Source organism: Populus trichocarpa, chromosome 9 (assembly GCF_000002775.5).
Source record: "Populus trichocarpa isolate Nisqually-1 chromosome 9, P.trichocarpa_v4.1, whole genome shotgun sequence".
NCBI lineage: Eukaryota > Viridiplantae > Streptophyta > Magnoliopsida > Malpighiales > Salicaceae > Populus > Populus trichocarpa.
This window is the reverse complement of record NC_037293.2, coordinates 7,022,331-7,041,948: the sequence shown is the minus strand read 5'-3', so window position 1 is coordinate 7,041,948 and position 19,618 is coordinate 7,022,331. Positions and strand designations below refer to the sequence as shown.

Here is a 19,618-nt window from a genome sequence, read left to right as displayed (position 1 = left end):
ATAAAATGAGCAAATGTCTAAAATGGTCCTACTGTAAAGAGGATAAATATGATGTTATTAATTTTTTTCGCTTAATTCCAAAATCTGTTACACTGGTGTGCAGCTTGCATAAGTTAGCAAAAAGGTTGACAGCTACAGGATTTTGTGTCCTGACTGAAAACCAACATATTTCTTCCCTGGCTCTACAAGAGTTTCAGCATCTGATGTTTTTTCCGATCATTCCACCTTTTTGCTAGAGCTGGTTTCACTATCTTCTTGAGATGATGCAGCAGTCTTGGACTCGTCAAACTCCATTAACTGCACATGATGTCCAAAGAAATTACTATATCAGACAACAAAGTATTGTTAAGATGAATTAGCAGGTGAAGAAATTTCTTAAAAAATAAAATAAAATAGAATGATGGTCAATGCAAGCAACAGAAAGAAGGTCATAGAGGGTAATGAACAAACCGGCTTGACTTCACCATTCCATACGACGTGAGCGGCTAAGAATCCTATAGCAGCTGGTACAATATACAAAAGTGCAGGCTGGAAGTAACAATACAAAAGCATGGCGGTGATTAAGGGATTATAATCCTGACCACATAAAATGGAGAAGAAAAACAAAATAAAAGATCAAGTCAGGGCACCTGGGCAGCTTGGAACCAGTTCATGACAATAATCGTAAGGACCACACCAGCTGTATATCCAAGAAAAGCACTCTTAAAATACTGGCTTTCTTTTCCTCTAGACACATCAAATCGCAGTGCCAGAGCTACAAAAATACCTGAAAGGGAAAAAACATATAAACAACCAATGTAAGAACCTAAAAGTAGATGATCACTCTATAGTGTGCTTACTATTAGCAGCTATTTTTGTAACCAAAACAAAACCTATTTGGCCGTGTTCTTCACCTTTCTGATGCTAAAATCAGAATATTGGCTGCCTTTATACATGCATCTGGTATAAAAAGATTATCCAAAACTCTCTGTGTAGCTAGTGCACAGGGATTTTTTCAGTTATGCAGTTTCCTTCAAAGACTCAATACAATTTCTTTCAAAGGAAAGACCCAATAGAAGACCAACCATATGTTTCACTAAATTTTTATTATTTAACATGGAAAGGAAATTCAATGAACAAAATTTTCAACTAATCATAGAGACCAAAACAGCTGTTTATCATCATAGCAAATAGCATGCTGATATAACTCGACACCTTACCAGGAATCACAATGTCACCAAGTCCAAGCATGGAAAATGGTCTTGCCGTATCAGCTGTGGGGAACAAAAGCTACAGAAGAATAGAATAGGCATGTAATTAGACTGCTGCAACAAATCATATCAAAAGCTTCAATATCAACAAACACCATTTTTACAGGAAATTTTGATATCAGGCAAGACAAATAAGCTAAAAAACAAACCTTTATAGGAGCATCAAAAGATTTTGCAACGCTAACCATAACGGGAGTGAAGAAAACCCAGAAAATGTCATATACAAAAAGTCCAGCCTGCCATAAATCAGTATAAAAAGAATCAAATATCAGAAGAATTATTAATTGCATGGAAAAAATGACCAGGAGCTAATTCATAAGGCAACAGATTCACTTGCACATTGGTCTAATTCAGCAATCATATATCAAGAAACCCACCATAGTGTCATCAATGAAAAGAACAGTTACAATATAATATGGCGATAAATGATAAAATCAACCTCTGTTTTGAAACTCATGACAAGGAGTTGAGGACCACGAAATGTTAAATTTTCCTACTTTTGGAATTTTATGCATTCAACCATTCTGAACATTTTATTCATTGCTATATTTGACTTTCCAAAAGAAAAATGAAGGAAAAGGAAAGTCACATGACCATTCACAACATTTAATAGGAAGGGTCATGCATTGTGTCATAGTAATCTAATGGAAAATGGCACTTCCCTCACCTGAAATAAGGTTTCTTTGGCCCATTAAGAGGCATAAGTCATACACTAATTTAGGGGTACTATGTCGTATAAAAGGATAACAAGAAAAAAGGACAGCAAACTTCCCTTCCCTCTATAACATTACTTAACAGAACATCAGAAGATTTGAGTGCAAGTTTTCAAATCATAAACCACATATAGATCTTCAAACTTAGGTATTGTTCTTTTCTTACCTTACATCATATGTTCATCAAAATAAATTGATTAGTATGGTAAGAAATGATAATACCTAAAGATGCATCCATGGTTCTAGGGTTTAAAGCATCTTCTTAAATCTTCTATTTTTTGTATGCAAAGTAACGGCATAATGAGTGAGAGAAGTAAAGTTTATTACCACCCACTACCGCTTAATCCAATACTACACTAACTTAAACTTTTGTACAAAATAAGATCATACGATAAGAGTCCAGGATATGGTCTCTTGATGTACTAGAGAGACACTATTTAATGTTGAGAGTGGGGGCCTTATCCTTTAGATCACACGAGGAAAATGCAAGCACCTTTATTCTGAGGAAATGAATTCTCAAGGAAAAGATATTTAAGAAACATATGAAATTTAAAGAATATCTACATTCTGTAACTTATGCTGCGTATAGACATAAGTTAAGTTGACTAATGTAACAAACTAGCTACATTTGTAATTGTATGAATGACCAATAGCTATCCAGAAAATATATATGTGAACTCCACAATCAGACAACTAACCAAGAGGATGGCGCCAGTCTTAAAAGAACCAAGGGAAAGCATTTCAATCCCCTGCAAAAGAAGCATCACAAAATCAAATCGCTTAAAAGCAGTCCATAATTAATAACTATATCAATCACAGGTACTTTTGCTGAAAAATATCTCACAGATCATAAGTAAACACATAATAATCTCAATAAAATCCTATTTCCATGGGACATTGGAATTTTGTAGTACATATACATAAGCCCTTAGCAAGTGTTAGTGTGTACAAGCATGGATGTGACTGCTATTAAAAGCTTCACCTACTATTTGGACAATTCTGCTAGCATGACGGCATTTGGTGAAATGCCTTAATAGATATATATTAGATTATATCAAGTATTCAGGGGAAAAGGTTGAAATTTACGAAACAAGCATACCCAAAGATCTAAGCAATTTCAAGATGGTGACCAGAAGATATATAATTGGAAAGTTGAAACCTTCAATAGCAAATAAGGCACACTATAAATAATTTTATTCAGTACCCATTTTGATATGATGCAAAAGAAAGAAATTTCCAAGAGGATATTCTACAAAACATAAAATAACTTCCAAAGCAATTGGAGATTAAAAAAACAGGATAGGAAGACAATTTTTTCAAAAAGAGACATTAGCAACAATGAGAAATCTACTGACTGAATGATGCCAGACCTGAATGCAGAAAGCCAAGCCCAGGATATTGTTAGCAAGCCAATGCTTCTGGGAAGCATACCAAGCACAGAAGAATGTTCCAGGAATTGCCGCAACAATTTGAGATCTTGTGAACTCAATCTCCAAAGCTGGGGAAGAAAGGTACAAGGAAAAACATCATTTTGCATGATACAATGAAGACATCCTATGAATCAAAAGAAAAATCAAGGGAGCAGAAGACCAGTAATGCTTTATCATGCAGATAATCAAGTATGTACAACTTGCAAAGCACCCATGTATAAACTGGTCAAGAAAATCCCAAAACAACTCGTCATCAATATACCTAAAGTACAGGTAGCAATTACAGCTCCAGGACACTAAGAACCGTGTTACTTTAATGGCCAAATAATCATGCAAGTACAAGCAACTAACTTGTTAAAATCCAATTTTTAAGACACGGGGATTGGGATCCAAAACAATGTCACTCACTATGAACAGAAAGGATGTTTTCTCCTCGTCCTTTTTTTCCACATGTACAGAAATAAAAAGATAGCCATTAAACTGTGATTTTACTTATCAAAAAAGATAACAAGAGCATTCCCTTCCCTGAAAGCTAAAAATCAGTAAATAAGCATAAAATAAAGCAGCATGTTCTGAAAAATGAATAAAGCAGCATGCAAGGACAATTTGCTGGAATTCAGTATTGAGTCAGGAAGCATTTATTTGCAGTTGAAATTCCAAGCTGCCACAAATAAGCAACCCAGCAGTGTAGTATTTGATAACCGTGGTTATAAAATAACGATGGAAACCAGTTGAATTTTCAGAATCATTTAAGTGGACTTGAAATGTCTAGAGGATTCACAAGAACATCACATACAGTGGAAATAAGGAAAATGCCAGGAAATGACATCATCATTCCAATGCTTAGGCAAATAACGTTTTATAGCTGGTAATAGTGTTGCCCTGAAAAAAATGAAAACATGAGAATGATATAAACACTAGAAGGAAAATAATACTTCAGATATTTTGAAAATATAAATCAGTAAAGATCAGGTGGAAAGAACATACGAAAGCGCGACAATTCCAAGCACGAAAAAGTAACAGGTCAGTACAGCATTAACCAAATCTTTTGAAAGAAATTTGAAGAGTAAGAATAATGATAACAGCATAGCACTCCCGACAAAGGGAAAGCGCATTGCATGTTCATTAGACATGGTTTCCTGCAAGATTAAACACGAAGAATTTCAGACAAACACAATCTGGATCAGCTGAACAGGAAATACAGAGGAGAAATGTATAAATGATAATGCTTGTTATACTTACTGAAGGTGGCGTAGGCTTGACAGATCGATAGCAGCCAACATAAACTGTCAGGCATGCAGTCAAGATCACATTTAAGTTGGGATCTACTTTCACAAAGAGTGGTGCCAATGTTAAACCTGCATTGAAGATCAGACACATGGGACCAACATCGAGTCAAATTTCCAAAACGTAACAAACAAAAGGTGCTACCACATGCATCAGATTCTTGAAACAAAGAGCTATCATGTTCAGAAACCCCTTCTCTTTTTCTTAGGCCAATGCTTCAGAGAAAGTAGCACTCCTGTTCTTTATACACATCAGTGAACATCAGAGTCAACCCTACATTTCCCACCATACTACAAGTATTTCTGACATCCAAACTCAAAAGTTACGAAGAGTCCCCGGGACAATAAGGCATACATTTAATATTAAAGATGGGAATTGACTAAGGAAGGCAATCTACAATGAGCAACACATTACTGTCAAGTTTGTCAAAGTAAGAAAAAAGACAATACCTGCTAAAGCCAAATTTGCAACTCGTTCACAGTTCTTCATGTTCGTATTCTAACCAAGCACTTTGGAGAAAGATTATTAAGCTAATCTACTACACTTCAACGATCAATTGAGAACCTATTGCCTCTTTACCATAAAAAAAACCCTGCAATTTAAGTCAAGAAAAATAAAAATCAGAAAACAACCATTTAATAGGCTGATAAAATTTAAATAAAAGTCGACAGAGAGACCTATTTTTTTCAAATTGGGATCAACAATTATACTCTATTTCAGTTACTAAATTCACAGATAAAGATAGAAAATGCTATACTGATCCCGGTTCAAATGTCATGTTAAACTATCACGATAAGCAGAAAAAGAATAACTGGGGTAAATCCCAAGATTTATAGCTTCAATTCCATTTTCTCCGTAAAAAATCAAAACTTTCTTTCTGTTCCTCGATTTTCTCAGCAACCGAAAAGGAATCAATAATCATAAGCCCAAATTTAAAGACAAAAACACGTATAGTTTGACAGAAAGAGATGCACCTGAAGAGGCTCTCTCTCTAACGGTTACTAGAGATACAGATCGGGGGGGCATAGAGAGGGGGAGAGATGAAAATGAGATTTTTTTAATATTTGCAGAAAGAAATAGAGAGAGAGATAGGGTTTTACCAAAAGAGGCAGGTCAATGTGGAGTCAAACGAGAGACGGGTAAAAAATGCTTGGTAAAATCACTGCCATCAATCATCCTACATGCCTGCCACGTAAACTTTTATTGGCAGCCAATGAAATTAGGCGTTTGTGTGGAAGGGAATACTTTGTGAATACGTGGCTTGTTATTATTTGATTGTTGTGATGTAATAAGTGACGGGCCCTTATGGATACGCTCGAAGTAATTAATTTGGTACTTCAGAAATAAAAAAAGCAACGCCACCAGTCATGAAGTTGTTTACGTATTTCCTTTAGAGGGCCACGTATGGTGAAGTTTGTTATCCAATAACATTTTCCCATGTCAGCAACAAGAAATAATTGTCTTGCTTTCATTCTTGTTTTGAGATATATAGTATTAACGGGTGTTTCCGTTTTAAAATTATATATTTTTAGACATATATTAAAATTATATATTTTTTAAAAATATTATTTTAAATTATTTTAGTCAAATTATATTTTATTTTTTTTCTGTTATTCGATTTGTCGTGATTTGTCTTTAAACTCAACAAGCTGCCCGGTCACAAGGAAATTAACCCCCACACAATTTAAAAAATATTTCTAACAACAAATAAATAAACACACTTGGATGTTCTTTTATATTTTAAAAATTCTTTCTTAGAACAATAGCATCGTGAAGGACAATAATATAATCCAAACTAATCTTATCTTTTGTTGAAATGAGACGATGCAACACGTTATGTGCGCAATATTTTACAAGATTAGTTCTTTGAAATCAGACCCACAGCGTAGAACACTTGGACTGGTATAATTCGCTTTTCAGTATTGACATAGGTAAATGATATATTTCTTTCTTTTTAAAAAAGAAAAAAACATAAGATGATGTTTATGCTCCTAAGAGAAAAAAAATCAAAACAACATTTCATTTATTCAAAAAGAAGAGAAAAAAAAGCAAAGGGCTTTTTTTTTTTCCCTTCAATGACGTCGTTTGCACAAGAAAATATTGATGTTTTACCGAAATTTAATTGACTTGCTGCAAAACGCATCAGTTATGAGAGTGCTAATTCCCATGGTCCAAAGCCACAACAAATAGGATTTTACCTGAGACCTGAAACAGGAGGAATTTACTTGACTGAACCTCTCAAGCAACATGTTTTGCCACATCCATGATATCATCAACGCTTCGCAAAGTCTGAACTTGACTACATGATAAAGGAGCCATTGACTGTTACTTTTGATACAGCTAAAGTAAACTCATTTCACTTAAAAGAGAGAGGAGATGCGGGCTTCAATTGAAAGTTAATTTACCCTTCAAAAAAGGAAAAGAAAACAAGAACCATCATGGTCCTTTTGAGCTTCCAAGTTCTCACAATCTGAAAAGATGACACAGAAGACACATCTAATGAAAATAACCAAGAACCTGACCTCCCACATTCCGACTGATAGCCTCTTCATGATCCAATATACCATCCGGAGTTGTGACCACAACATAACCCCACTGCCGTGTAGGAAGGTTCCGCAATCTGTAAGCTTCTATATCCTTTGCCTTAATGTCTTGCCTGTAAGTGAGAGCTCGACAATCAGTAACCCTGCCTTGTAATTCAACAGTTATCCTTCCCACTCTGTGTGGATCATAAACATGAAAGTTTTTTATATATCCCCTGTCTTTCATGATCTTAAGAAAAGAAGACGTGACAGTAGAAATGGGCTGTAACTCCACAGTAGATTTACTTCTCCTCTCTGCGTTCACTATTGCCCTCAAGGCATCGTTCAATATCCTCCTCCCCATCTTTCTCTCTCTTCACAGCAAGCTGGAAAACCAAATGCAAAGGAACTGTAATCCATCACACCATCAACATCAAATGTTGAAGACGCATTTCAATCAATTCCACACTAATGATGTTAATTGGATGTACAAAATCATTCAACCCGACTCCAACCTGACCCAAATCTAAACCCGAAAACTATAATTTCACCACTTACTATCACAGAATTAAGCAAATCATAGGCTATGAAATTTACCTACTAGTTTGTTTTTAACAATAATCCAATACATATCAAGAAAGCATACAAGTGGACATAGTGCAGAGAAAAGGAGAACAGTGGACAAAAGCTAATACATTTGCAACCGAGAAACTCTTACAAAACCAGAACCTTCGTGCAACTTTTTTTTTTTTGGATAAATTAAGGTGAGATTAAATAAAACCAGTAATCTTTGACTGGACCATTGTCTTTCTTTTCTATTTCTCCTGCCATCCATTCAAAGAGGATATATTGACACCACTAGTTCCCAAACAAGGAAACGAGTCAGATTAAATTTCATTTCAATAAATTTATTCCAGGTCATTAGCCACACTGATGCCACTAGTTTCCAAACCAGGAAACTAGTCAAATTAAATTTCATTTCAATAATTTTATTCCTGGTCGCCAGTCACACTAACACCACTAATTTCCAAACCAGGAAACTAGTCAATGAAATATTATTCAGTACCCATATTCTTATTATTATGGACACCTACTGTAATTGAAGCAACGATAATCAGTATCAAGGATTTAGGTAAAATTAATTGACAGAGGTGCAATGCACCTGCCTCCTTCTCTGATTAACTGGTTTCCTCCTATCACAGATGATCCTGCTCCAGGCACCTCTCATGCTTTGAATCAAGAGGTATTATTAGTATCATTTCATAGCTTCACTATAATGTGAGCTCTCGTATCATTGCGAATTCCATTCACATAAGTTTATTTCCATGAATTAATTGAGGATTCCGTTTAGTTTCCTTCATCTAATTTCCTCATTACAGGTTCTACACCAGTTATCACTCATAATCAATGTTCAATATTTTATTCATAACTAACATTATAGACCTCGGGTTTGGGTGTGGCTTGACTTTTTTGAAAGCTAAGATATGAAACTACAACTTTACTGAAGGGACAAAAACCCAGTTCCGCCATTAACATAATCAAAATTACCCATTGTCGCACTTTATACAAATCTGTCCAGCAAGATTCAGTTTGACTTTTCTTTAGTTTTTAATCCATATCTAGAGTTTTATAACTCCAAATTAAGTAAGGTCAGATTCGTTTGAAAACTAACATCCCTAACTACAACTTCCGAGAAACTTATTTCTGATTCTATCATTTTCAAGTTCTAATCTCATTTCGAAGTCAGGTGACAAAACTGTCCAGCTTCTCAATCTATGGATTTGACAATCAACCAAGTATTTTCATTCCATATTCCCTATAGCACCTTTAAGCACAATCCTCCTATTAACCAAATCTGTCCATCCCTAATGTTAGGAGTTTTCTCTTGGTTTTTTTCAATGTTTAACATAATTTCTTCTAGTTTATCCCCTTCTTATGCTAACTTAACCCATTTACTTCAAAATCCTTATTTTCCAAAACTTATCTTTTCATCCTTGTTAATTCCATTACAACATTTTTATATTCTTCTCCCCCCCCCCCCTAATCTTATGAACTTGGTCGAATGGCCCCATTTGTTTTTCTTTGGATGTCCTCAATTTCACATGTACATGTACAAATTTCACACTAATTCCTCTAATTCATTAACACTTGTTCATACACTTACTCTCCATTCTACCATCCATTTTAGCAATGCATTGATGCTTCTAATTAAGGATAAATGGCAATAATTGTACTTACATCACTATACCATTACCACCATTCACCCACTTGTTAACACTTCGCATTATAATTTTAAACTAAATTTCCATCCCTCCTTTTTGTTCCCAAATCTGGCCAACACCAATATGCCCATTCATCCAAGTTCTTTTATTCCAATTACTTCATCTTTTTACATCATTCCCATATTTTCATTCTAAATATTAGTTCTATGCTTTAAAGATGTGTTTACAACAAGTTCCTTCCTGCCATGAACACCCTTTCATGTATACAAGAACACACAATCCTTCCATTTATCCAAAGTTCCATTTTTAATCACAACTTACCCTACACAAGGCTTGTTAAACATTTAGCATTTCCCCTTTCAAATCATATCTCTCACTCCCTTTTTTGTTCAAGGCTGGTCGGTTCTTAGGTTAGGAATTTCCACTTGATTTCTTTCAATTTTCTTCTTTAGTTTCTTTAGTTTTGTGTCCTTCCAATGTTCATTTAACATGTTTGTTTCATTACACCTCTATTTTCAACATGCATACAAACCCTAAGGTTATAACATTTGGGGTTTTTCATCATCTCCATCAAATGTTACCAAGAACACAATTTAAACAATGAAAATCATCTTACCAAACGAATTTGAGCCTAAGTTGTGGCTTCCTAGACAACTTCTTCCTCTTCTCCTTCTTCTTCAAGCTCATTTGATTTTTTTTTTCTTCCTTACTCTTCTCTATCCGTCCCTCTCTCTCTTTCTCAATGTTTTCTAGTGTAGATTCCTTCCTCACAAATTTACAATCTCACAACCATTTTGTTTTGCAAGGACATGCAATGGATTTGGTGAAGAAGAACAAAGGGAGCGGGCTGTTTTGGGCTGTTCTGGCCGGCACCTCTTAGAGAATAAATGAGTTGATTTTTGTCTTATTGTATTTATACCTCCCCTTTAATTACCCTAGGCCTTTCCAACATCTTCAGGCTAACTTCCGGAATCATTTTTATCATCCATAATTATTCATTCAATGTATCCTAATATTTTATTTAATACCTCTTTATTAAATCTTTCTTATCAATTTTTCACCATGTTTCCAGTCATCTTATTTGATTTATCGGGACTTTACAATCATGTTCCACGGTCATCGGTCATCGTATTTATAATGTACCGGGATTTCACACATGTATTGCTCAATTCTGGAATATAAAAGTTATCAATCATTCCTTATTTCCCTATGATCAATTTAACAAAGCATCAAAAAGTTATCCACATTTCACAGTATTCATAAACCTAAGACTGTCGAAACTGATTTGTTTAGCAAAGCTTCTGGTTTCTAAAATGCGTACTCCAAAAATCAATAGGAAGCCATTCTTAACCAGGGAATCCCAACACTGCCATATCCTTGGCCTCCCAGAAATAAAATCAGAAAATAATCATTTAACAGGCTGATAAAATTTACATAAAAATCGACAGAGAGACCTTTTTTTTTTTGCAAACTGGGATCAACAGTTACAGTCTATTTCAGTTACTAAATTTACAGATAAAGATAGAAAATGCTATACCGATCCCGATTCAACAGCCATTCTAAACTGTCACGATAAGTAAAAAAAAGAATAACTGATGTAAGTCGCAAGATTGATAGCTTCAATTTCATTTTCACCGTAAAAAAATCAAAACTTTCTTTCTGTTTCTCAGTTTTCTCAGCAATAAAAAAGGAATCAATAAGCATAAGCCTAAACTTAATGACAAAAATACGTAAAGTTTGACAGAAAGAGATGTACCTGAAGAGGCTCTCTCTCTAACGGTTATTGGAGATACAGATCGGAGGGGCGTAGAGAGATAAAAATGAGATAAATGTTTATTGAGATAAATTTACTAAATATTTGCAGGATGAGTGATTATTGAGATAAGAAGAGAAACTGACTTCTTTTGAGAGAAAATCCGGAGATAAAGAAGACAATGGGGATTGGACTAAAACCCTTCTTTTTTCGTGTGTTGTCTGCTGGAAAGTGTTCGGCGGTTGAAAGAGGAGAAACCCTGGGGTCGTTATTTATTTTTTAAAAATATATAAGGTTGGTATAAATGTGATTTTGTTAAACTTTAAGGTCATTATTGACTTTTGAGTAATGTTTTGGTAAAGATAATGTAGTATCCATACCCACCTTCTTACCTTCAAATTTTAGGCTAAATTTGTTTATGTGCTGCGTGCATTTTACCCTGTGACATATTTAAAAATATTTAATTAATTAATATATATATTATGATTTTATATGATTATGCTAGAAACTCTTTATTAGAATTTTATTTAAGAAAAAAACTATAACTTATAATTTTTAAAAAGATTTTGCATGTTTGGTATTATGGTAAAAACATTATTCGCTAAAAATTTAAATGTTTTTGTTTAAAATTAATTTTTTTAGTTTTTTTATTATTTTGATATGCTGGTAAAAAAATAAAAAAAATATTATTTTTAAATAAAAAATACTTTAAAACATAATATTTATTGGAATCTCAAATATATGTTTAATTTTAAAACTATAATCATATAAAAAAATACTAAATACCAACCACACAGTTAACTGAACCAAACACGAAATATCCATAAACTTTACTGTCCATTGAAGCGGGGTCGGCATCCATCCGGCGCAAGTGAAATTGCCAAACCAAACAACATTTTCCACGTTATCTCAGCAGCGAGCCATCCACTAATTCTCATTTACCAGCACAGAAATATTTCCAAGTTAGGTCCACAGGTACCGTACTTTTTTTAATCGAGTCCCTTCATCCATTTCCAATTCCTTTATTTTATGCACAAAAACACACCTTTTTTAAGAGAAACTAGCATTTTTATTTTTAAAATTAGACAAAAAAGAGCCAGTTGGGTAATTTCCGATTGATTGAAAATAAAACACGAAAAATGAGTTAAAATGAATTTGAGTATAATGAAAAACTCCGAAAGAGATCATTGTTTCACTATATACTGTGAACTTGCATGGTGTAATTACTATTTTACTTTTCTCTGCACAAAATTTTTATCTGCCAGCGAGGTAGAATAATATTTTTTAGGGATACAAATGTTATTTGCAAATTAAATAAAAATAATTTAGTAGTTTATATTATTTTTATTGGTATAAGCATAGTTAATTTTTATCGGTCTTAAATTTTTTTAATCAAATTATATTTTAACATGTTATTTAATTTATTTTTAAACCCGCTAAATTAACCTGGTCACATCTTATTAACTCACGTATAATTTAAAAAAAATTTCTAACAAAAAATATATAAGTAATACTTGGATTTTTTTTTATATTTTAAAAAATAGATTATTACATCAAGTTAATAAAAAACATTATTATGTTTTGTGTGATTGAAAGTTAAAAAATAATAAAAACAATAAAATTATGTTTAAAATCTATTTAAATTTTTTTTAAAAAAAAACAATTTAAATTAAATTTTTCATGAATAATTTATTATTACTATCATTTTCATAACATATACATAATAATTGAAAAACATTATTTTTCTTATAGCTTATATCACTTGAAATGCTTCTAAATTTTTGTGGGATAACTATGTTTACAATTTATATCCATATGAAATGCTTTTTAACTTTTCTATGCCATATATATATATATATATATATATATATATATATCCTTTATTTACATATTATTTCTTATTTTTTTTATTGAAGAACTATATTTATAACTTACATCTATGCAAAATATTCTTTAATTTTTTCATATAAAATATTAAAATCTTAAATATATTTTTTAATTTTTTCAAATTAATCCGAGTCACCAGATTTAATAACCATGCTTTCAAGTGCTGGAATAATTGCTTTTCAGTATTCACACAGGTAAATGACATATTTCTTTCTTCAAAAAAAAGAAAAAAAAACATCAGATGATGTTAATGCTCTTAAAAGAAAAAAAAATCAAAACATTTCATTTATTCAAAAAGAAAATAAAATAAAGCAAAGGGCCTTTTTTCCTTCAATGACGTCGTTTGCACAAGAAAATATTGATATTCTACCAAAAATTAATTGACTTGCTGCAAAACGCATTAGTTATGAGAGTGCTAATTCCCATGGTCCCAACTCCCAAGCCACAACAAATAGGATTTTACCTGAGACCTGAAACAGGAGGAATTTAAGAAACGAGAAAACTACCCATACTTTGCACAATCAGCCTGAAGAGCTCCCAATGGCAATCAAAATCAAAATGCTTCAAGTATGCAACAGGTACACATGGTAAGCTAATTTCCTTCGTGTTTCATGGATCGATCTTACTGAACCTCTCAAGCAACATGTTTTGCCACATCCATGATATCATCTAGGCGTCGCAAAGTCTGAACTTGACTACATGATAAAGGAGCCATTGACTGTTACTTTTGATACAGCTAAAGTAAACTCATTTCACTTAAAAGAGAGAGGAGATGCGGGCTTCAATTGAAAGTTAATTTACCCTTCAAAAAAAGAAAAGAAAACAAGAACCATCATGGTCCTTTTGAGATTCCAAGTTCTCACAATCTGAAAAGATGACACATCTAATGAAAATAACCAAGAACCTGACCTCCCACATTCCGACTGATAGCCTCTTCGTGATCCAATATACCATCCGGAGTTGTGACCACAACATAACCCCACTGCCGTGTAGGAAGGTTCCGCAATCTGTAAGCTTCTATATCCTTTGCCTTAATGTCTTGCCTGTAAGTAAGAGCTCGACAATCAGTAACCCTGCCTTGTAATTCAACAGTTATCCTTCCCACTCTGTGTGGATCATAAACATGAAAGTTTTTTATATATCCCCTGTCTTTCATGATCTTAAGAAAAGAAGACGTGACAGTAGAAATGGGCTGTAACTCCACAGTAGATTTACTTCTCCTCTCTGCATTCACTATTGCCCTCAAGGCATCGTTCAATATCCTCCTCCCCATCTTACTCTCTCTTCACAGCAAGCTGGAAAAATTAAATGCAAAGGAACTATAATCCATCACACCATCAACATTAAATGTTGGAAGTACAAAATCATTAACCACGCATTTTAATCAATACCATACCAATGACGTTAATTGGATGTACAAAATCACATAATACCATATTATGACATAATTATTCAACAATAAATATAATATAATAGTAGAAGGAAAATTCTGTGCATACAAACAAATAGCAGCGAAACTCGACCAGCGGTTAAGGGTGGCTAAACCATGTGATATAAACTCAAAATTAGGGATGACAATGAGTATATATAAGTCAGGTTTGGTACTATCCATGCCTAAACCCGAACCTAAAATTATTATCCATACCCAACCATAAATGTGACGGGCATGGATTTTGGACACCTGAAACCTGACCAGGTTACAGGTAACCATAACCCGACTCCAAACCCGAAAACTATAATTTCACCGGTTACTATCACAGAATTAAGCAAATCATAGGCTATGAAATTTACCTACTAGTTTTTTTTTAACAATAATCCTATAGATATCAAGAAAACATACAAGCGGACATGGAACAGAGAAAAGGAGAGCAATGGACAAAAGTGTATGTAATTGTAACCAATTTTTGTCAGAAGTTAATACATTTGCAACTGAGAAATTCTAGCAAAACTATAATTCCCACTTGTTAAGGTACTGTCATTTTCCTAAGCAAAACGACATAATGGTTCTACGAACAAATAGCTCGCTAGCCTGCCTACCAACCCCAATGATTATGCCTTACTCAGAATTTCATAGACCTTTTTGTAATGTAATTCTATTATTCGAATTAAATACTACATCTACACAAAACAATAGGCATGTATATACCTAAGCTGTAAATCGGAAAATAGCAACCAGACAAATATAAAATCATAAATCCAAAGCCATGCCAATGATTACCCAAAAAAAACTCGAGAAATTCGAAAAATTGAAATGCAAAGAGAATAATAGATTAATAAAATGCAATGATTACCTGTTAGTAATATTGAATTGATGGAGGAGAGAGAGAGTATTACAGATTAAATGAGAGGGAGAAATGGTGAGAGGGGTTCCTGAGAAAAAATGCAGCGGAGCGGCGGCAGTGGGTTTCTTTTGGGATTGAGAATGAGAGGGCTTAGCGTAAGAGGTTTTATTAAAAGGAACCATGTAACATTTTCCACGTTTAGTTTCAGCCATGACCCATCCACCAATTCTCATTTACCTTCACAAACTTAAACATCTCGCAGTTAGGTCCACAAGTACCAAACTTTTTTCTTAATTGAGTCCCTTCATCCATTTCCAATTACTTAATGGTATGCACTAAAACAGCACAATTTTGCTGAGAAATTTGGCTTTGGGTATCTCCAAATATTAGAAACCTCTCAAAACCCAGACAAAGAACCCAACTTTTCTTCAACAACACCACTGCCTGATTCTTTATTGGTGGAGAAAATTCTCTTCTCTTTAAAGCAAGGTAATGTAAATTATTTTCACCCCCATCAACTTTGCTTAAACCCATCAATTCTAGTTGATGCTCTATGTCTTTGTAATGGTAATTTGCAACTGGGTCAAAGATTTATTGATCGCTTATCTTTAAAAGCTACAAACTTTAAGCATTCATCGACTTCATTGAGTACAATGGTTCATGTTTTTGTACGTACTACAAGATTATCTGACGCCCAAGCTTTTATTTTTATAATGATTAGGAGAAGTGGGGTTTCGAGGGTTCAGGTCTTTGAGGCTTTGGTGTCATCAATGTGTAGCAATCGTGGCACTAATAATCTGGTTTTTGATTTGTTGATAATAACTTTATTGTGCAAGCTAGGAATTAAGGGAAGGGACTGAGGCGTTTAGGATTTTTACGAGTAAAGGCTGTTCTGTGCCTATAAAATCCTATAAGTCTTCTTGGAGGGTTAGTGAAGATCATAGTTATAAAACCCAACCCGGTAGTTGACCCGGTAAAATGACCGGGTCATGGGTCTTGTGTGTCAACCCGGCTAAAAATCCAAGACAATCACCGGCCACTTTCTCGCCAATTTACACCCGAAAGTGTTTGTTTAATTGTAAAAGCAAAAGGATAGCCATAGGATGTTAAATCCAGTTATTTCTCTGCGTTGAATCTAATGCAGGGATTTTTTTTAGGAAGGCTAAAATATAAAGACCCCTTGACCATGGGTCCTTGTACATTGTGAAAGGCAGAGCTCCTAACATTCTCATGCTCCAGTTCTTCATAAAAACAGTTTCTATGGGTGCCTGTTGCTAGACGCAGGCTTTTACGAAAACATTCTCTACGGTTTTGTAGAATGAAAGGTGATCAAAAGGCTACCTTTCAAGTTTTAGATCTAGCTCCCTCTGTATTTTTCCGTTCCTTTTTGGCTGACAAACAAGAATAATTTCTTGTTCTTGATGCATTGCAAATTCAATTGGCCTTGATGCAAATACAAGTAAATCCTAAACAAACACTCTGGGCAGAGTCTTGAAAGTTGCAGGGGCAAGAAAGATTTAAATCACAGCATTCATGGTTCTTACCTTGGCTTGAGTTGAAAATTCCGTTAATTCTCTGTTTGAAGAAGCTAGATGAGACCAGAAGCACGCATCTCTGATCTACTGATTCACCACTGAACGGCTGTGGCTTTCTTTTTCTACTCGACCGAAATTAGGGCAGAATACATTGTTATTGTCTTTTGCTGTTAGTAAAGTTATTTTATATATATATATATATATATATATGCCGGGTCTTGACTGGTTCGACCTGGTGGGTTGATTAAGTCTTTTTAGTTTTATGCATTTTCTGGATTTTATCTAACCTGGACCGGTTCAGTTATCAGATCAACCAGTTCTCTGGTTGACTTATCAGATTGGTCTGGATTTAATAACCATGGTGAAATGGGTTGGGTTGGGTTGAATTGACTCGGGAATTGTATAGGGAATTTGCTAGAATTGCAATTGAATTGAATGTTTATACTTTAGACATTATGGGCGTTGTGTAAAAAGGGAAGATATGCAAGAGCAAAGGAAATTTTGATTGAGATGCTGACCATTGGGCCGGGCCCTGATACTACTACACATAACACATTGCCTGTTGGCAGCTGTAGAAAAGACAATTCTTCTGAAGCTGAAGAAATTTTTGGTGTAATGTTATGTCGAGGTGTCGTTCCTGATTTAGTTAGCTTTAGTTCCCTTATTGCAGTTTTTTCGAGGAACAAATATCTTGATCAGGCATTAGTGTATTTTGGAGATATGAAGAAATCTGGTTTGGTTCTGGAAAATGTGATTCACACTATTCTTATAAATGGTTTTTGTAAAAACTGTAATATGTTGGAGGCTTTGAAGAAACGTGATGAAATGCTAGAGTAGGGTTGTGTTTTAGATGTGGTTGCATCCAATTCACAGTATTAAATGGATTGTGCAACGAGAAGATGCTCACAGATGCAGATGAGCTGCTCACTGAGATGGCGGAGAGGGGTGTGTTCCCTGATCTCTACTCCCTCACCACACTTATTCGTTGCCGTTGTAAGAATGGGAATATGAATAAAGCACTGAGCTTTTTTGGGGCAATGACTCGAAGGAATATCAAACCAGATACTACAATACATTAATTGATGGGTTTTGCAAGATGGGTGAAATTGTGAAAGCTTATGATTTATGGGATGGTGTGAACTCTAGGAAGATTTTCCTCAATCACATTACATATGGCATTTTAATAAACACGAATTGTTGTCTGGGCCATGTATCTGTAGCCTTTAGATTGTGAGATGAGATGATTGAAAAAGGCATTAAACCCACCCTTGTCACCTGCAACACTGTTATACAAGGCTACTACTGGTCAGCTGATGGATTAAAGGCTGATGAGTTCTTGGGCAGGTTGATTGCAGAAGGAGTTACTCCAGATAGCATTTCATTTAGCACCCTTATTAATGGTTTTGTAAGAGAAGATCATATGGACAAAGCTTTTCTTTGGATGAATAAGATGGAAAAAGAAGGTCTGTTGCTTGATATCATTACATATAATGTAGTTATGAATGGGTTCTGTAGGCAGGGTAGGATGCAAGAGGCTGAGTTGGTCTTGCGGAAAATGATCAAGAAAGGGATTAATCCAGGTAGGTCCGCATACACAGCTTTGAAAAATTGACATGTCACCCGGGAGAGCTTGAATGAGGCATTTCGATTCCATGATGAAATGCTGCAAAAAGGATTTGTCCCTGATGATGTTTTTTTTTTTTTTTTTAATTTGATCACCGTACTGCTGCCTCGCATTGTTAATAAAATCCATGTGACCCTGGACAACTTGAGAGCTCAGTTTCATGGTGAAATGCTGCTAAGCAGATCCATTCCAGCTGATAAATCCTAATTATTTTGATCTTACAGCTTTTATACTTGCTGGATTCAGTTGTCTCTGTGCCTGCCAGGTGGGATATCCTATTTCTTATTTTTATTTTCTTTGTTCTATTTTCTGCAATATCATTTCACGACCTATGTTACTGAATTCATTTGTGTTCTTTATAGATGTGCTCGGAGATTTTTAGAAAGCAGAGGTTGATTCCATTATTGTGGGGTGTTCCATGTTGGTTAGGTTATAGATGCTCTCGACGAAGGTATTTCAAATGGTTTTGTAGTTTTCTTCCTTGCTCTCTGCTATGTTGCTAACTCCTTAACATAATTTGCATGCTAATTTTTCTATTTCAGGTTTAAAGAGCGAATAGCTTGTCCATCAGGTGTGAACAAGTGTATTTTGTCAAGCCGGGGAATTATAGCATAGCTGATAACTGCCATGATTTGCTATGGGACCAAGAAATGAGCAGTACTGTCGCCAATACTCTAAACCCAGTTTGTGGATTAGGATTCAGGTAAAGCTAAGAACAGATGTTCTAAAGCGGAAGAGTCTGCTTTTATTTCCATTCGAGGAGATATGAAGGGCCAGCAAAAGTCGTCAAACCATTTGCTTACATTTGCTTATGTTTCTCTTCATGACGAGTTCCTCGGAAGAGAAGATTTTCCTCCGGTGGCCAGATTTTTTTTTTCTCCGCCTTAAATTTTCTTTGAATTGATGCACAGTCTTATTCAGTTATTTGGGTAGCTTAGCAAACTCAGAGGCCCAAAAGAAAAGGGTCAGAATCCTAATTCTGTATGGAAAGGGCACCCTCGCAATAGGGTTTAGACTCAAAGGATAATTGGCTATTACTTGTGAATTTTTTATTGTGATTGTGGTGTAAAACATTTTTTTAAATAGTATTTTATTTGAAAATTTATTAAAATA

General features: G+C 34.5%; 3 protein-coding genes, 1 long non-coding RNA gene and 1 pseudogene across 13 annotated transcripts; 2 read left to right on the top strand and 3 right to left on the bottom strand.

The window, feature by feature from the left end:
- Positions 1 to 14: 14 nt before the first annotated feature.
- On the bottom strand, positions 15 to 11,221 carry LOC7454866 (signal peptide peptidase). Of its 3 annotated transcripts, none has more exons than XM_052455613.1 (12): positions 11,181 to 11,221; positions 5,130 to 5,272; positions 4,636 to 4,751; positions 4,381 to 4,532; positions 4,190 to 4,275; positions 3,334 to 3,461; positions 2,662 to 2,712; positions 1,400 to 1,486; positions 1,200 to 1,269; positions 630 to 766; positions 451 to 528; positions 15 to 297 (listed from the first exon to the last, which is right to left on the bottom strand). In XM_052455613.1, the coding sequence occupies exons 2-12, from the start codon at positions 5,167 to 5,169 to the stop codon at positions 217 to 219; spliced, it is 1,026 nt and encodes a 341-aa protein (XP_052311573.1). In that variant the 5' UTR covers positions 5,170 to 5,272; positions 11,181 to 11,221; the 3' UTR covers positions 15 to 216. The 3 variants fall into 3 exon arrangements, with proteins under 3 accessions (XP_052311573.1, XP_024463795.2, XP_002313995.3); XM_024608027.2 differs by lacking the exon at positions 11,181 to 11,221 and adding an exon at positions 5,781 to 5,801; XM_002313959.4 differs by lacking the exon at positions 11,181 to 11,221 and adding an exon at positions 5,655 to 5,793.
- Positions 6,960 to 17,040, bottom strand: LOC7454868 (40S ribosomal protein S15a-5). 5 transcript variants are annotated; one of them, XM_024608685.2, is made up of 3 exons: positions 11,324 to 11,447; positions 11,181 to 11,197; positions 6,960 to 7,588 (listed from the first exon to the last, which is right to left on the bottom strand). In XM_024608685.2, exon 3 carries the CDS (start codon positions 7,564 to 7,566, stop codon positions 7,177 to 7,179), a length of 390 nt encoding a protein of 129 aa, XP_024464453.1. In that variant the 5' UTR covers positions 7,567 to 7,588; positions 11,181 to 11,197; positions 11,324 to 11,447; the 3' UTR covers positions 6,960 to 7,176. The 5 variants fall into 5 exon arrangements, with proteins under 5 accessions (XP_024464453.1, XP_002313997.1, XP_052311576.1 ...); XM_002313961.4 differs by lacking the exons at positions 11,181 to 11,197; positions 11,324 to 11,447 and adding an exon at positions 16,891 to 17,040; XM_052455616.1 differs by lacking the exons at positions 11,181 to 11,197; positions 11,324 to 11,447 and adding an exon at positions 15,356 to 15,496.
- Positions 13,327 to 17,040, bottom strand: LOC7454867 (40S ribosomal protein S15a-5). 4 transcript variants are annotated; one of them, XM_024608688.2, is made up of 2 exons: positions 16,891 to 17,040; positions 13,327 to 14,359 (listed from the first exon to the last, which is right to left on the bottom strand). In XM_024608688.2, exon 2 carries the CDS (start codon positions 14,335 to 14,337, stop codon positions 13,948 to 13,950), a length of 390 nt encoding a protein of 129 aa, XP_024464456.1. In that variant the 5' UTR covers positions 14,338 to 14,359; positions 16,891 to 17,040; the 3' UTR covers positions 13,327 to 13,947. The 4 variants fall into 4 exon arrangements, with proteins under 4 accessions (XP_024464456.1, XP_052311574.1, XP_002313996.1 ...); XM_052455614.1 differs by having other exon boundaries at positions 13,327 to 14,383; positions 16,891 to 17,034; XM_002313960.4 differs by lacking the exon at positions 16,891 to 17,040 and adding an exon at positions 15,356 to 15,502.
- Positions 17,041 to 17,239: 199 nt separating this feature from the next.
- Positions 17,240 to 18,702, top strand: LOC18102061 (pentatricopeptide repeat-containing protein At5g01110-like; annotated as a pseudogene).
- Positions 18,703 to 18,843: 141 nt separating this feature from the next.
- Positions 18,844 to 19,618, top strand: LOC127905800 (uncharacterized). The gene is made up of 2 exons (XR_008060185.1): positions 18,844 to 18,956; positions 19,048 to 19,618. It is a non-coding gene; the product is annotated as an uncharacterized LOC127905800 (long non-coding RNA).